This window comes from Chelon labrosus (genome assembly GCF_963514085.1).
Source record: "Chelon labrosus genome assembly, chromosome: 5".
Lineage (NCBI taxonomy): Eukaryota > Metazoa > Chordata > Actinopteri > Mugiliformes > Mugilidae > Chelon > Chelon labrosus.
In genome coordinates this window covers 5,264,536-5,282,004 of record NC_140341.1, presented here as the reverse complement: position 1 = coordinate 5,282,004, position 17,469 = coordinate 5,264,536, and the positions used below count along the sequence as shown (strand labels likewise).

Genomic DNA, 17,469 nt, shown 5'->3' with positions numbered 1-17,469 from the left:
ATATTTCCAACAAAGTCAAACATATTAAGATCAATATTTTGGGTCATGTAAACACTTAAAGCATGTTTGAAGAGAGTCTCTGCAGCCATGCTATAAGCTAAATGCTAACTTCCGCTAACAATCTCCAAGCGACAATGTTAGAATCCTCCCACCGTCCAAAGACATGCTGGTTAGGTTAATTGGTGGTTCTAAATTGGCCGTAGACTGGAGACCTGTCCAGAGTGTACCCCGCCTCTCGCCTGATGACAGCTGGGATAGGCTCCAGCAACCCCACGACCCTCTAGAGGACAAGCTGTTACAGAAGATGAGTGAATGAATGAATAAACTGTATTAATCTTTTCGTAGTGCACATATTGCACAGGTGGACTAACCTGCTTCCAGTAAAAGAAGCACTGAACTCTGACATAAAATACTCCCATTCATTTCTTGGTATAAATTGAAAGGAAAAAGCACAGAAACCTCCCGACTCCGGAGGAAAAACCCATCACAGACGATGCCGTCTTCAAGTCTGTGATGGTACATTAAACACACACACATTCACCACACAGAAAATTAGACAGATTAGACAAGATAGAGCGAGACGAACGAGTGAGCAGCTGAGCAAAGAGACAGTTACTGCAGACAGTACATAGCTGGAGGTGTTTGCATCTGTGTAGTCTTCAAGTAAATGCCTGCTCTGGGCCATTAAACACACCATCCTTACCTGGATAAAGACTGTTTGTTGTGTGTGTGTGTGTGTGTGTGTGTGTGTGTCAAACTGATGTGTTGCTCACACAGAGCGGAGGGGGAGATGTTAGCAGCTCTGCCTCTTGTCGTACACTTTACATAAGCTCTGCATCAACCTGATTCCCCTGCAACGCTTCCAGGCCTCGTACTCATGCAAATCCAGCCCACCACCAGCCGCTCAGCTTGTCCCTTCAGTTGATATGCAGTAATGAAATATATCTGCACTGGCTTGGCTACGTAACGACTGCGGTTTCAAGACAAATGCCCGTTTATGTTTTAGAAAGCATGTCGCACTGGTACTTTTTCCCATTTGAAAAAAAAAAAAAGCATTAATGTTTTCAATATGTATTTGTCTTGTTCTTGGACCAAATACGGAGTTTGCAGCGGTTCTTAAGCAGGTTGCATCACATTTATATATCCAGCCAGCTGCAGCTGTTTTCATTCACTCGGCAGCAAGTTATTAGCATATGGAGAACAGAAATGTCTGAAAATGCATATAATTTAGTCTCAATCGGTCTCAGTGTTTTCTTATTTTGTCATTATGATTATTCTTATTTCTTTACTGAATAATTGTGACTTTAAAAAGCACGTTAAGCTTCTTAAAGTATGCACTGCAGGTGTGAAGGTTTAGCATCAGAGTGCTACGTCGCAGCGACTGGATGTTACAATACACAGAAACAAAAACAGATTTCAAGGCCGTATTAAACCGATGCTATGGATGCGTTTAGGATCCACAGAGGTGAGAAAATGACCCCATGTCATCACTTGTAACAGCAAAACTTGTTCACATGCAGCCGCTCTAGTCGTCTGAATCCGTTCACAAAGGAAGCAGCTTTATCTGTTAGGGTGGAAGGATCCTCACGGGAAATTCCTGATCAGTAGTCGTCTGGATTGTGGTGATGCAAATACGCCCCAAAAATAGGGATTAACAGAAAGTCCTGCAGGTAGAATCGTTTTTAAATTTGGTTTAGTGATGTCTGCAGCGCGTCTAAAAGTAAACACCATCTGAACCTCTGTCAGCACTACGGGAAGAGTCTAAAGAGGTTTAGATTCTACCTCTTGGATTCAGGAATGTGTTTGGAAAGTAGTTGTTGAGATGCTTCAGTTTGGACTGAACAGACATCTAAACGCTTTTATTTACAAGATGAATCGTCCTTAATACAAACTCTGGGCTGCTGCAGAGAAGCAGCCTCCTCAGCTCGTCATAAGCCTCCGCCTCGTCCACAATTCCCCTCCGTATCGACGGGGACCTAATTCAGCCTGGAGGATCTGAGCTTGAGTGTGTGTGTGTGTGTTCTCGTGTCCTTCCGTCTTCTCGAGGACGTTTTGTAAGGTCAGACTCTTTGTGGGTTTTTGGTTCCTGTTTAGACTCAGGTTTAAGGTTTGTCAATGAGTGTGTCTCTTTGTGTTTCATTTACCGTAAAAGGCGTCTTCTATACATGTGGGAGTGTTTGACCGCGTGCCAGTGATACAAACAGAACTGCTCTGTTGTGAGGCCTGCAGGGACAGGATAGCAGGCATGTTTGCTGAAGCTGCAAGTTTTGTCCAATCATCACAATTTGTAATTATGATTCATGGCTGCGGTGAGGAAAGTGGACGTAAAACATTGTGGGGTCCAGCAGGAAGACTCCCTCAACGACAACAACGTGGTGCGTAGTCGCTGATGTGATTGTGTCTCAATTAAAGCTGGATGTGTTGCGGGACTCATCTGGTTTCCTGGTGTCAGATGTGAATGATGATGATTACTGCAGAGCAGAGTGGGCTGACAGTCAGAGAGAGGGAGAGAGAGGGAGACGTGTTCGGCATGACAAACACCCGTCGCTACAGTCTTACGCGTTGAATCATCATCAAAACATCAAACATGCAGCCGGACAAATACCGCTTCAGATGTGAGAAGACTTTAAAGGTGCTGTGAAGAGAACTGAAATTGAAATTCCCTGCAAGAAATATAATCTGGTTTCCCGTCGGTCGTGTTGGGGGATGGGATGATTTTAACGTTACCTACTGGTGAGCGATTTGGCGCCAATGTCTTCATCTTTTACCCCAACCTCAGGAATAATCGCAGCCTCAACCAGCCTCCTCAGATTGGCTGCTCCTCCTTAAATTTAAATCTCAGCTCGGTGTGAAATCTGTGTCAAAGTGGAAGGCATCAAAATGTTTCTGCTAATCTGATTGGTGGAAACCAACACACAGGGCATTAATTAGGCCAAAAATCAGGAGGGCAACACCTTCTAAAAGATCACATAGTAATCTCAGCTACTTGTTGGCACCGCTGTTCACTTTGAGCCCCGTTTTGAGACTGTATTTGTCACATTTTGGCAAATAAACAGCAACAAAAATATGTGTAGAGTGAGCAACTGTTGTTTGCATTGTACCCACGTATGTTTAAAAAACTAATGGACTGGTTCAAGAGTGGAATTTCTTTTCTTTTTGGTGTCCAACACAATGAAGGAAAGTGGACTCTTCTTCAGCAGAGAGTCGTTTGCTCTGATTGGTCAGCTCCAATGGTCTGAGCAGGCTCCGCCCACACTTGGACTGCTTGGAGCCCAAGACGGTGTTGCTGCCGGTGAAGGAAAGACGCAAGCGAGCATCCTAATTCCTTTGATGCAATATTAGGACACGCCTACAAGTGCAGGATGACTCATCAGTGTTTTTTAAAGGCTCTATGGGACATGACAAATCAAAAATATAAAGAATACCTGAATTCAGGGTGGCATCTGTGGATTAGGCCATAAGATCCTGATTCAGACCCCTTTCATGTCCATGGTTTAACTTGTTGGAGCAAACACCGAACCCCTCAAATCGCTCGCCAGGTGTTGCATGCGTGGCAGCCCACTGCTCCATATGTCGTCCACGCTCTGGCAGAACTGTGGCCTAGTGGTTAGAGAAGCAGCTTTCAGACCGTAAGCTCACAGGTTTGCATGGCTGAGGTGCCTTATGCATGGACCTAACTCCCAAACCGCTCCCCAGGCCTTGGCTCCAAGCTGGGTGAACAAATGCATCGGTTAAAAGAAATACTGTCATTTCTGCCATGAGGGATCAATAAAGGAAATTCAAAACATAAAACACCTTCTCTTGTGCCAGATAGTGACTTATAGTTGAGATCTTGTGCAAGAAATGATGGAGAGATTAGTGGAACATAACAAAGGACCTTGGTGTTTGTTCAGTCTGGAGCAAAATGGTGAATAGACTGAATTAAAACGTATAAATATGAATAAAAATAAACATTTTTGTTGCCAACCAGTGTTTAGGCCACTGGGAAGAATCCCAATTGGCGCTAAGACTAAACCCAAAACCAGGACTTCAGTTGCCCTGCAGGATTTCTGCTAATAACTGACATGTATGCAGCTGAATTTTAGCCTGTCAGACAGAAATGAGGGATTTGTCGAGAGCCGCTGAGCGCTGTCAGTCGCTTCCTCTGATGTTTTCCATGTGGCTTCGACAGGCTCTGCTCAGCACAGGGGTGGGGAACTGGTAATGATCAAGATGCCAGCCCCCTAACCACATATATAAAGTGTCTGTGTGTGTGTGTCCATGTGTGTATTAATGAGCGTGAGAGGAGTTTACAGAACAGATTTGTGTTTTAAAGATTAGACACGGCTGCTGGGAAGTCTCAGTGCACATGAATCAGAGGTGTGTGTTTGCGTGTTGAGCAGCCCTCTCTGTTGGAAACTCAGCTGGGATCGTAACTTTGCTTCGTAATTACCAAAAGATTTCTCTGGTTTCGCTTCAGCCTCTGGGTCGATGATTCATCTCAAGACTCAAGGATTTTTTATTTTATTTATTTTTTTCTGACTTTGATGTCATTTTAACTCTTTATTTTCCTCTTCTTTTGGTCTTACAGAAGTGGAAGCTGACTGTGGCTGAGACTGGATGAACCTGTCTGTCCACCTAGCCGTCGATCCGTCGATCCGTCCCTCCAACCCTCCGTCAGCCAGAGGAAGGATCTGATGACAGGACTGCAGAGAGAGGAGAGAAAAGACCACCTACTATGGCCAGCGGTAGATAAGAAAATTAAAACTCTACTTTCTAGTTTTACATAAAAGGAGAATTTTTCCAGCATTTTCCAACATTAGATTTAGAGAGAAATACTTTTTGAGGCCAGTCAGTATGTATTATCCAAGGAGAGGAGAAGAGCCTCCTTCATGTATGAATAAAATGCAACTTATCAAACCCACGTTTGTGCATCTTGTCCATCAGCCTCTTGGACAATCACAACCATGACTGTCTTCTATCAGACTCTGGTTTCTGGATTTTCTGGTTTATTTCTACATTAAAGGTCACGAGACACAATAAATTAGTTTTTGGTTGTGACGAATTTATATCTTCTGCAGCAGTAAAACATATTAAGAGAGTCTCCAGAAACTCCTGCAGGTTAAAACGATCCCGTTTAAGTTTAAGTTAACCAACCATCAACACTAACTAGCTTAGCAACATAAAGGCTACTGATGGAAAAAGAACTTCGAGAGACTCTGGTCAAAAGTCAAAAAGGTTTCTTTAATCAGCGATTCACAGAGAGTCTAATCACAAGTTCTTTCGGCAGAGAAGCTCCTCAGGCTATCTCCCCTCGCACACAGCTTTTATACAGATAATCTTGGTATATGGTTTCCATGGTGAGTTGAGTGCTATCAGTCCTTAATCACTTGTTGCTCGCAACCTCCTCAGTGCAGTGACCTTGTGAAGGCAGAATAACAGATGAGAAAACATTCGAAATCCAGTCATGAAGATGTTAAGTAAAGGATTATGCAAAAGTTATACATTTAGTTGTGTCATTGTTATACAAGTCTATGTTTAACTAGTCTGAAGTTGAAGATAAGGTGAGCACTGAACACAATCAGTGAGGCATTCAGTAGTATTTTTCTATCAGCTACAGTCACCCATAATGCAACACCCTCTGGAGAAACGCTATTTTTTCAAAACTATTTCCGCAAAATAAAACACCGTCTTCCGTTTCAAAGTCCCAGTTGTCTCTGATGTGTGCATGGGTTTGCTCGTCTCTGGTGTAGCAGCTGATGGTGTAGGCAGTCTGGGCGCTGAGCAGAACCACCTGAGCCTCCCTGTCGCCGACCACGGAGCCTGGGCCACGGCCATGAACAACCTGGGCATCATGCCCGTGGGCATCAACGGGCAGCAGCTGGTTTCAGGTACCTTCTTCTTTTATATATTTATTTCATTTTTATTTGTTGTGTTATTCATTAATTATTTAACAAAATTATTTTGTTAAAGGGAATTGTTTTGTATATGTACAGCTTTCATTCTTGCATTTATCATCTTTCTCTTTGCCCGGCATCCCATTATGGGGCATGTATCAACCGTTTGTCCATGGTGCACAGATAAAATGTATAGCTACGTCGCTGTTACCATCATCGCAATAAAGCCCCGCCCAAACCTTCTGATTGGCCTGGCAGATCAGGGTGTGCCCCGCCCTGGACAGGTCGCCAGTCTATCGCAGGGCTGAACACACTAATGAACCTAACGAGCATGTCTTTGGACGGTGGGACGGTGGGAGGAAGCTGGAGAACCTGGAGAGAACCCATGCAGACACAGGGAGAACATGCAAACTCCACACAGAAAGGAACCATTTGGCCCATGGATTCAAACCCAGAACCTTCTTGCTGTGAGGCATCAGTGCTATCCACCACACCGGCCAAATTTCTCCTCAAAATATTTGTGGATGTATTCTCACTGCCAGGCTGCTCATCTCTACAGCTACAGCCAAATCTGATCAGCGTGTTATCCACATCAAACTGCTAGCGTTGCTGCCGTTCCCTTTAATCACAGATGGCTCAACACTACACCGTTCCACTGCAAAGAGTGAGTGTAAAAATAGCAGTGGAGTGTGAATGTGAAAAAATTCTTTTGTCACACCACTGACTAACTCTCCAGTCGGCAAAATTCACTAAGCTGCTTAGCTCATGGTAAAAGTCGTTTCTCCTCTCTCTTATTTTCTCATTAGCAGAGATCAGAGTACAAAAATATTCAGGAAGCAGCTCCTCAGTTTAACTTCTTTAAGCCCAAGGTTAACTTTATTAAAAACAGTGACAGCTCCAATGTGTCACCAAACTCTGATGTTATCGAGACTGTTCTAAGATGTCTCCGCTGCAACTCTACGAAATTTTCCTAAACAGAAATGAAGCACAACAATGCAACATCTATTTTAATAACAGGAGGCCTCCACAGTGAACCGTGCCACAATTTGCAACCTCCTAAAAATGTTTGCGTGTTGGGTTTTAGTGACATATAGAGCCCTGTCCCGGTACAGAGGCCTCCAGGTTGGAAAAGATTAAAATGACAAACATCTGTCGCTAATTAAAAGTAATTCCACAAGAAGACAGGTCGAAATAAAACTGGGCTTTTGTTGGGTTTGTAGCTGATCACCTCACGCCAGTTTCAGAGGTCACATTCTATAGATATGATAAATGATAATGACGGCTCTTCATATGAGCACTGATGCCTCACAGCAAGAAGGTTCTGGGTTCGAATCCATCGGCCGACTGGGCCTTTCTTTGTGGAGTTTGCATGTTCTCCCTGTGTCTGCGTCGGTTCTCTCCGGCTTACCCCTATACTGAGAGGAACCTGAATATTTCAAACATACTTTTCAGAGCTTCTGTGTGCCCTGAGCATTATAATACAGCTGGGGTTTGTGGCCTGACATATATCTTAGCGTGTTATTCCTTTGCAAAACAGTGATATAAGAAATGTTGGAGTGTGCACAAGTTGGCTGTAGTTTGGGAGAAAAAGATGGGAACCATGTGAGGCTCACTGAAAGAGTTGCTGCTCAGTGATGGAACCGGTTACGTCTCAAACTATTTCCCAAAGTGGCTGACTTTGATTTTTGTTTTTTTTAGGCCCAATTTCCAAAAGAAATTGAGTTTGGTTCTGTCGGAATTGATTTGTTGGACTTGACACAAGCCAAGCCTGCACCTGTTGCAGGCAACATTTCCGAGCGTTGTTGATTTTGCAGCAGGTATCAACATAATGACCACTGACAGGAGAAGTAAATAACCATCTTGTGTCAATTCAGTGTTCTGCTGGGAAACTTTTAGACCTGGCATTCATTCATGTGGATGTTACTTAGACATGTAGCACCCACCTAGACCAGACCAGGTACCCCCACCCCATGGCAATGACACTCCTTGATGGCAGCAGCTATCCCCAGACCTGGCCTCCAAATTCACTAGATCCCAAACTGATCAAGTATCTGTGGGATGATCCACAGATGCCCCTCCCATCAACCCATAGGAACCAAAGGCCCTGCACTAACACCACAGGACACCCTCAGAAGGCCCATGTCCATTCTCTGATGAATCACAACTGTTTTGGAGGCACAAGGGAGACCTACACAATATTAGGAAGGTGGTCATAATGTTACGCCTGATCGGTGCATATCTCAGTTCTTCTTCCAACATTCATATGTAGGAGGCTTCAGATTTTTCCAGATGCATCAAGCTGTGACACTTTGCTAAAGAGGGCTGGGCTGGAAAAACATTCAGCGCAACTGAAACATCTGGATGTAATAAATACCTCTGATTTATCTTGATTTTTCCTTTTACATATCTAAACCATATACACCAGCTTAAACAGAGGAATATATGCAAGTCCACATCCCCGACTGATCTTCTACCAGTCCCTGAGCAGAGCGTGACGACATGGCTGCCCTCCAAACGCGCCACACTGGCTTGTCACTCCAACAAAAAAAAAAAAAAACTACACTAAGCTCGGCGCGTAGCTGCTCACTTTCATTTTCTGTTTCTCCGGTCTCAGTTTCACCCTCGAATCTATTTAGGAAATTGTTTTTGTGAGACGTGGGGATTTGTCTGAGCTTGGTGGCTGTGCGTGTTTCGACTGTCATTACTGAGGTGCTGCATTGTCGGGGTTTATTAAATGAACATTTGCTGAGTAGATTTTTTTTGTGTGTGTGTGTGTGTTAAGCCGAGAATAATTGAATGCATGGATTTAACAAAGAGGACAGAGCGGAGCTGTTGTAAGGAGACACGGACGGAAACATAGCAACCAAATTCCATTGGACCTGAGTGCACATATTAAGATGATGACATGATATTTTCGCAGCGGTGATGTGATGCTGATTAGACTCCACCTCTGGCAACAGCTGCCGCTCTCCTCCCTGTTCAAATCACACGTGGGAACGTTTAGACTCGTCTGAAAAAGCCGAAAGAGAACAAGCGAATCTGATATACGTGAGTTAAAGGGTCACTTCACCACGAATCACAAAAGCAGATGTTTCCACTCCCTCTTCACTTTTATCTAATTCTAAAGGTTCTAAAGTTGTATGAAAATAAAATTCTCAAAGCAAAAGTGCATCAAATTTGTGCTTAGTTGCGGTTTGCTTAAAAAAACAAAGCAGTTTTTTTTAGAATAGATGTAAGACTCCTTAAGGGTTAAAAATGAGGTTGATTCACAGTTGGATTTTGACGATGCTGAAACAAAGCCAACTGAACTTGTTAGAGGTTTTTTCAAGACTTTCCATCACTCATCCGAAGATGATTCCTCAGAAAGAAAACAATAAAAACAGAACAGACGGAGAGGAAGAGGAGATTAAAAGGGAGGAGACTGTAAATCTCTATGTGGCTGGGTTAATCTGAAAAGGATTTTCAACAAACATACACATCCCTCGTGGACTTTAAGCCCAGCAAGACACTGAGGCAGAATGCACGGACTTGGACATTTGGGGAATCACAACAACTGCTTCTCAAACGCTTGGCTGAACACAGGAGAGGCGGTCTCTTTAGGTCAGGACTCCTGACTCCTTTAAGGACAACTGCATCTACATTTTAGACGGAGAAGACAAAAAGTTTGAAAGAGGAATCAGAAAACTTCACCTGTTATCAGCCACCTAAAATTATGGGGTTGCGCGAGTTCCGGTTTTGTTAAAGTCGACTGTTATGTGATGAAAGTCAAGTCGACCCCGATTAGTCTCTGATGATGTCACTAATAAAAACCCAGTAGAAAGTAATGCTTTACAGTATACGTGCCAAACATAAGGCCCAGGGGCCAAAACCGGCCCGCCAGAGGGTCTAATCTGGCCCGTGGGATGAATTTGTGAAGTGCAAAAATTACATTGAAGACATTAACTGCAAATTTTCCAATAAAAGTAATTGCTTTTCCAAGGGTTCACACAGATTTACTAAGAGTTGTGGACATAACAACTGAGCCCTAGAACTAAACAGAAATTCTTCTTAAGAAATGTTCAGTTGTTCATTAGTTGGAGATGTCGGTATTAATAGGTAAATATCCTATCGTGTTATTGGTCCAGCTCCCTTGACATCAAACTGGGCTGTATGTGGCCCCTGAACTAAAATGAGTTTGACACCGCTGCTTTACAACAATAAAATCTATATTTTTGACCTGAATACATATGTTGAGAACAACGAGGCTGGAAGTGATGAAGACGCTATTTCAGAATTTATTCAGTGGTTAGTCCACACCCAGCTCATCCTCTGAGGACCATAAATATCAGTTAGATTCGTGGCCAATGTCTGTTGAGATCTTTCAGCCTGGACCAAAATATGACAGTGTGGAGTTTGCATGTTCCCCCTTGTGCCTTTGTGGGTTTTAGGTAGCTTCTAAAGGACTGGCGAGGAGTGATGTGACTTTCAGACGTTCCTATTTAAAGGGGAATTACCATTTTTCACAGCCTGGACCTTATTTCTGGCATAAAATACGATCGTTTACTCACCCGTATAACTTTGGTGTCATTTGGAGTCATTCGGAAGATATTTAGATCTGCGTATATCCATATAGTGGGAGTAAATGGGGCACCGAAACGCAGCCTCTAAATAACGCATTATCTGCCGCGAAAGTTACCTTTTATCATCATCCAGGTCAGAGGTTAGCAGGTCAATCTACAAACCCTGGATGATGTTAACAGGTAACTCAGGACTCAGCTCATGTGCTACATACTGTGAGCTGCAGATATGTATAGCCTGTGTAAGAACAGGCAACACCTCAGCACCATCAGTAGCATTTAATAGTACTCCACAGCGTGTTGTCAGATGGGATAGTGTACTTTATCAACTATCAAATAGTTGATGTGCAGCCTCCGTCTCTCTGTTACCACAGGACGTTTGGTAAATTTGTTAATTGACTGCTGTTGCGAGGATTTGGACTGTTAGCGTTAGCCTTTTCAGATGCATTGCAGTAGTACTTTAGTTGTATTTCAGAACTGACATACTACTACTCACGGTAGTATGGGCTTCATCTGCTGCTTCATCCGCTGCTAGTTTGCTGCAACGACCCACTGGGCTCCTCACCTGTCTTCTCGGAGGCGTCCGTGTTGTTATCGTCATGTGATCGGCGACTGGTCGATGCTTAAAGTGTCATGACGCAGCAGTGAAGTCCAAGTGGCTTCTTATACAGTATACCAAGACATGGAGGACTGAAAGTCTTCACAGACATGCTGTATCTCCTGAGGAATCCAAGTCCTAGCGGCGAAATATCTTCAAGAAAGTCCAGTTGCCATGTTTTAGCTTTGTTTTACTGTTGATGCAAAGAAGATATCGCCCGGGTTGGTCCAAATATTACCAGACTCCCCACAAACTAATGTAATTCAGAGCTGAAGAAACCACTTGAACGAGTGGTGAAACCTCAAACCAGTCCGGCTGCCTTTGTCTCGGTGTCTTAATATGAGCAGGATGACTGAGAATCGTCAAAAGCTGATTCTAGACGCATGGTTTGTGGTTCTCTAACAACGCATTAATGTCCAGAAAATCCATGTGTGACTGAGGGTATAACTTTTTGGGGTCAGACGCTAAGACTGTGTTATATGTGGCTGATAAGTGGCGTCTGGATTTGGCTCAAGATTACATCTAGGATCACATTTGTATGTCTGGGTGCGTCCTGATTGATGAGCTTTCACCTTGAGAGTAATCATAGCCAGATGTTTCCCAGCGAGGCCGATTTCAGCTCATGTCTCTCATCAGTCCTGGTTTTAAAAGGAAAAACGTTTTAAGAAAATCACAATTAAAAGCATAAATGCTGCTTTTTCGTCTGTCAGAGCCTCTCTTTTCACGTCTTGGCTGTGGTTGTGTTTTTTTTTTTCTTTCTTTTTCCTCCTCTGTATATTTCTTCCTGTGTTTTCGTCTCTGGCAGACTCAGCGGAGTTCGCAGCCAGAGAAATGAGCCTGGCTCGACTCGTTTTGGCTGCAGGAGCAGAGCTGAGAGCAAAACCAGCCTTCTGTGATTGTGATGAATGTGTAGCACGGAGATGTGTAATTTACCTGTCGAGGTTATCACAGACGGCCCTTTAATGAGTTTTCCTTAGACCTGAAGAATCTCTGGACATTAGTGGAGTATATACACACACACACATATATATACACACACACACACCGATCAGCCAGAACATTAAAACCACTAACAGGAGAAGTAAATAGCATTGACCATCTTGTGACAATTCAATGTTCTGCTGGGAAACCTTTGGACCTGGTATTCATTCATTGTATGAACATGTACAACATGTAGCACCCACCTAGACCAGACCAGGCACCCCCACCCCATAGCAATGACACTCCTTGATGGCAGCAGCCATCCCCAGAAGGATGCAGCCACAAAAACGCTAGGAACAACTCAAAACATATGAAGAACAGCACAAGGTGTTGACCTGGCCTCCAAATTCACTAGATCCCAAGCTGATCAAGTATCTGTGGGATGATCCACAGAGGCCCCTCCCCTCAAAGGCCCCCCACTAACAACATTCTGTTGATCAGACACCACAGGACACCCTCAGAAGGCCCATGTCCATTCTCTGTTGAGTCACAACTGTTTTGGAGGCACAAGGTGGTCATAATGTTATGCCTGATCGGTGTATATAAGCCCAGAGATCTCTAATAAAAGCATATGTGGCTTTTTGTTTTCATTTTAGCAAACAAAATGCTGAGTAGGAAGCGTTTCCCAGCTCTTTAGCCTGCAGCATTCAGTGTACTCTAATGCTCTGTGAATGCTTGATTAGAAACCATTTATTCCCGAAAAAAATGCATTTATGATTTTTTAAACAAAAGCGTACACTCTCATATTAAATGGATTATTACAGTGTGAATGTGTGAATGTAAAATATGGTGAGGTGATGATATTTGGAGAGAGGACCTCATCGCTTCCTCCATGGAGGCGTGAACGTTCCGCGAGGCTGGGAGTGATGAAGACGCTCTTTCAGAATTTATCCAGTGGTTAGTCCACACCCAGCTCATCCTCTGAGGACCATAAATATCAGTTAGATTCGTGGCCAATGTCTGTTGAGATCTTTCAGCCTGGACCAAAATATGACAGTGTGGAGTTTACGTGTTCCCCCTTGTGCCTTTGTGGGTTTTAGGTAGCTTCTAAAGGACTGGCGAGGAGTGATGTGAGTTGCAGATGTTCCTACTTAAAGGGGAATTACCGTTTTTTACAACCTGGACCTTATTTCTGGCATAAAATACAATCGTTTACTCACCCATATAACTTTGGTGTCATTTGGAGTCATTCGGGAGATATTTAGATCTGCGTATATCCATATAGTGGGAGTGAATGGGGCACCGAAACGCAGCCTCTAAATAATGCATTATCTGCCACGAAACTCGTTTATTTCACCAATATGTTGTTATGATACACTAGTGCTATTCCCTGTTGACTCCGGAGTTACCTGTTATCATCATCCAGGGTTTGTAGATTGACCTGCTAACCTCTGACCTGGATGATGTCATCTCTGAGCGCCGCACGCAGCCATAGCACGGCTCATTCACTCTGCGGCGGTCGGCTCGTTTACCTGTAATTTGGTACTGCTATGGTTCGTTTCTGCATATTTCCAAATTGTCCGAACAAATTGACCATTTGGACGAAGCTTCCACAGGCTTCCTTTGCGCAACCTGGACTTACTCAACTTTGGCTAGTTGCGCTGAAAATGGACCGAATACTCGAGTGGAAGCATTGAGAGGTCAATCTACAGACCCCGGATGACAATAACAGGTAACTCAGGACTCGACGTGGAATAGCACTAGCGCCTCATAACAGAATATTGGCGAAATGAACGAGTTTCACAGCAGATAATGCGTTATTTAGAGACTGCGTTTCGGTGCCCCAGTCACTCCCACTATATGGATATACGCGGCTCTCCACTGGATCGAAATATCGTCCAAACGACTCCAAATGACACCAAAGTTATATGGGTGAGTAAACGATCGTATTTTATGCCAGAAATAAGGTCCAGGTTGTAAAAAACGGTAGCTCCCCTTTAAACCCCAACTCCTCCACCAGCACCAGCCCTTTAGAACTGAAGAAGCTACGTGGAGCTGGCGTTTCTTGGATATACCATGGCCTGGGTGACTGAGAACCTTCACAGATGTATTTCCAATCACATTTAGAGTTTGTTGTTTCAAAATGCAGAAATGATTCAGATTCAGGTGCATGATGAAAAACGTTTCTTGTAATTTGAGTGAACCGATGATATCTAAAATCAACCCACATCTGACATTAGTCCACCAAAGGTCAGTTGCTTTTATTTCGGTGTCTTCACCTTCTCTTTATCCAGAACAATCTGGAAATGTGACCCACCTTCCTTCCTGTGTGCTGGTGAGTGTTTGAGGCAAAGACTTATTGTTTGCTGACTGTTTAGACCCACAGCATCAGAAGCTTTCACACTGAATCATCGGTGCGTTCTATCAATCCTCCACACACAGCGGCAAAAGAAACATTTATTTCTCTTAAATTACTGTAAGGGACGTTTGTCCTTTCCTTGTGTGACAGCTTCCCTCGCCTGTAATCTGAATCACTTCATTCTTGGCGGTGCCGCGGCAGCGTGGGCTTGACGTTTTGTTCCTCCCGCTCCCTTGTTAATGCAGCGTTGGAGATAGGGACACATGCGACGGCGCACCGCCCTCCTCCAACCTGCCTGCTCTATTTTCACCCAGACAGCTGAAGCATTGCTCCTGTCGCCTCGGTCCTCTCGCTGTTTATCTTACCCCTTCTCCCTCACTTTCTCTTTGTCCTAGAGAACAGTCAGTTTCTCCTTCCCACGCCTTCCTCCTGCACCGAGCATTTTTCTTCCACCGTCCCCATTAGCGCCCTCGAGATCATATTTTCTTGTCCCTTCCCTGCAGATCCAATCCCCATTTTTTCTGCTGTTATCTGTGTTTTCTTCCAGATAGTGATATTCTCTCTTCTTGCTTTTTTTTTTCTTCCAGCATGCATCTCTGTGATTTCTCCGTGATGATGGATTAGACCACAGTTTTTCAACCTTTTATTGCCGATGACTTTTATAAAACAGGGAAAAAACTGCATGCACACATGGTTTGCAACTCCCAGAAATCTTTATTAGACATTGCACATAGTATGCAGTCCTGACATGCACAGTTTCAGTAGCTGTAAGTCATAAATCTTCTCGGCCATCTCGGCCAATAAATATCCAGCTGTAAAATAGGATTAGGGTTGTTTTTTTTTTTTAGGCTGCAAAGTCCTGAAAATCTCAGAAGTTACTGGACTTTGTCATTTCTCGTTTAACTGGAATCTTTTAAATGTTCCAGTTGCACTAAACCCGCCATTTGAGGTCATGATTTGAACGCAGTATTGATGACTGCTTGGAAACTAATTGCCCTGTGTTGTAATATTAACAATTACTGACCATTGATGTGTGTGAATTACCTGTGTGCATCTGTACAGCTGCACAGGACAAAGAATTTCAAAGGCGCAGAGACAGAAACAAGCTCCTTCTTGTCTTTGCATCCTCCCGCGTCTTCAGTTAACGCTTACTCTGTTTGCGTCGTGCATTATTAAAATGACAAACAATATTTTAAAGTCAGAAGGGAAATCAGAAGCTGCAGGAAATGTTGTGCGGTGAAGTGGATGAGTCCAGAAGGTTTGCTGCTTCCACAGAGAAGACTGATTGTCCGGTTCTAACATCTGTCTCCTCTGGAAGCCGCCCCGGTCGTTCTTAAAGTAAACCATCAGTGACTTTAAGTGCTGACCTTTTAAGTTTGCTTATAATCAAAAATATAAACCTCATGCCGACACCAGAGGAAAAGTCGGAGGATTCATCCGAACACCTGTTAGGTCGAGGAGATCAATCCGGCAGTGTTTCTGGCACGACGCACAGACAAATCGTCTTTAGACACATACCGCTAGACTGACTAAAAACAGGTCCTATCCCAAAGCATTTCCTTCATTTATATCTTTCAAATAATCACCAAAACGCTTGAGACAGAAGAAGAAAATGTCGGTCCCCCAGGACTAAGAGAAAGTACAGTTTTAAAAACATAAATCTTGTGTGTTTTTATCGTTCTGTCCTGCAGACACTCTGTGCATCCAGAGATTCGACCCCGGGCTGGGCCTCATCGCTCCCTTAAACCCCATGATGGCGGGCATCAGCCTGGTCCCTCCTCCGCCTGTTCCCCCGGACATGCCCGTCATCAAGGAGATCATCCACTGCAAGAGCTGCACTCTCTTCCCTCAGAACCCAAGTAAGACTCCAAAACAAATCCTATGTACTGCCTCACTGATGGTGCAGCAAAGTCAATTGTACTTTTTATGGATGGCGCGGTGTTGCTGCAGAGGGAAGCTGCAGGTTTGCAGAAACAGATATCTAAGGTGGAGGATCAAAAGCAATGTATGAATGTTAAAAGTTATTATTCTTTCTTATAAAATGAGGTTGAGGCAGTCATAACAAACAAGGCGACTTAAATTCAACTAATGATGAAACTGAGATTATATTATTTGACACTTATTTGACTCTATAATTCAAAAGATACGTGCATGATGACGTCCGGTAGTCATGACACTGTTACTGACGATGATGGTATCTTTGCGCTTCAGACTTGCCCCCTCCATCGACACGGGAGCGACCCCCCGGCTGCAAGACGGTGTTCGTCGGAGGTCTTCCAGAGAACGCCACAGAGGAAATCATCAGGGAGGTGTTTGACCAGTGCGGAGAGATCATCGCCATCCGCAAGAGCAAGAAGAACTTCTGCCACATCCGCTTCAGCGAGGAGTTCATGGTGGACAAGGCTCTTTACCTGTCGGGTGAGCGCTGCATTCACGCTGCATGAACTGGATCCAGCGTTGCCTCCTGAACGGAGCTGAAACTGAACTTTTCCTCTCTCCTTCAGGGTATCGGATGCGCATCAGGTCCAGCACCGATAAGAAGGACTCGGGGAGGATCCACGTGGACTTTGCCCAGGCCAGAGACGACCTGTACGAGTGGGAGTGTAAACAGAGGTTGCTGGCCAGAGAGGAAAGACACCGGCGGAAGATCCACGAGGACCGGCTGCGGCCGCCGTCTCCTCCGCCCATCGTCCACTACTCTGAACACGAGGCGACGGTGTTAGCTGACAGACTGAAAGGTGAGCAGGTTATTGATTATTTAACACTTTCCGGTAAAGGTGAGGGGTTGCGTCGTGAATGCTGAATCGAGCGCCAGGACTGATCGGACCAAGCTGTGCCAACTCTGGATCAGATTGTCTGCAGATAATATCACATAGTGTGCGATATTTAAAGAGTCTCAGTGTTTCAGTGTGTTGTCTGATGCTCCTTCATGACTGTCAGAGATTATAATCCGTGCAAGTTGGCGCCCCAGTTGATGCAGGGAAGTTTACTGGTTGACAAGATCTGCAGGAAATGGATAGAGGGATGAGTAGTGAGGAATACGTAGACGGAAGATGGTCTTCAGACGCATAGGAACCCAGGGAGTGAGCCTCAGGATGGGGGAACCTCTCAGGAACCTTCAGCTCCTTGTCCCCCTGGTTCCTGTAAAGAAAGGTGGAA

The 17,469-nt window shown here is 44.2% G+C and overlaps 1 protein-coding gene across 2 annotated transcripts in view; it reads left to right on the top strand.

Annotated features, from left to right (window-relative positions):
• The window catches only part of enox1 (ecto-NOX disulfide-thiol exchanger 1), a 112,109-nt gene that overhangs the window by 60,506 nt on the left and 34,134 nt on the right, over positions 1–17,469 (top strand). For both annotated transcript variants that reach the window (XM_084544683.1, XM_084544682.1), the window contains exons 3-7: positions 4,571–4,727; positions 5,733–5,870; positions 16,002–16,169; positions 16,522–16,728; positions 16,815–17,048. In XM_084544683.1, the coding sequence (XP_084400809.1) occupies positions 4,718–4,727; positions 5,733–5,870; positions 16,002–16,169; positions 16,522–16,728; positions 16,815–17,048 (757 nt within the window). In that variant the 5' untranslated portion in view covers positions 4,571–4,717. The remainder of the gene's footprint in view (positions 1–4,570; positions 4,728–5,732; positions 5,871–16,001; positions 16,170–16,521; positions 16,729–16,814; positions 17,049–17,469) is intronic.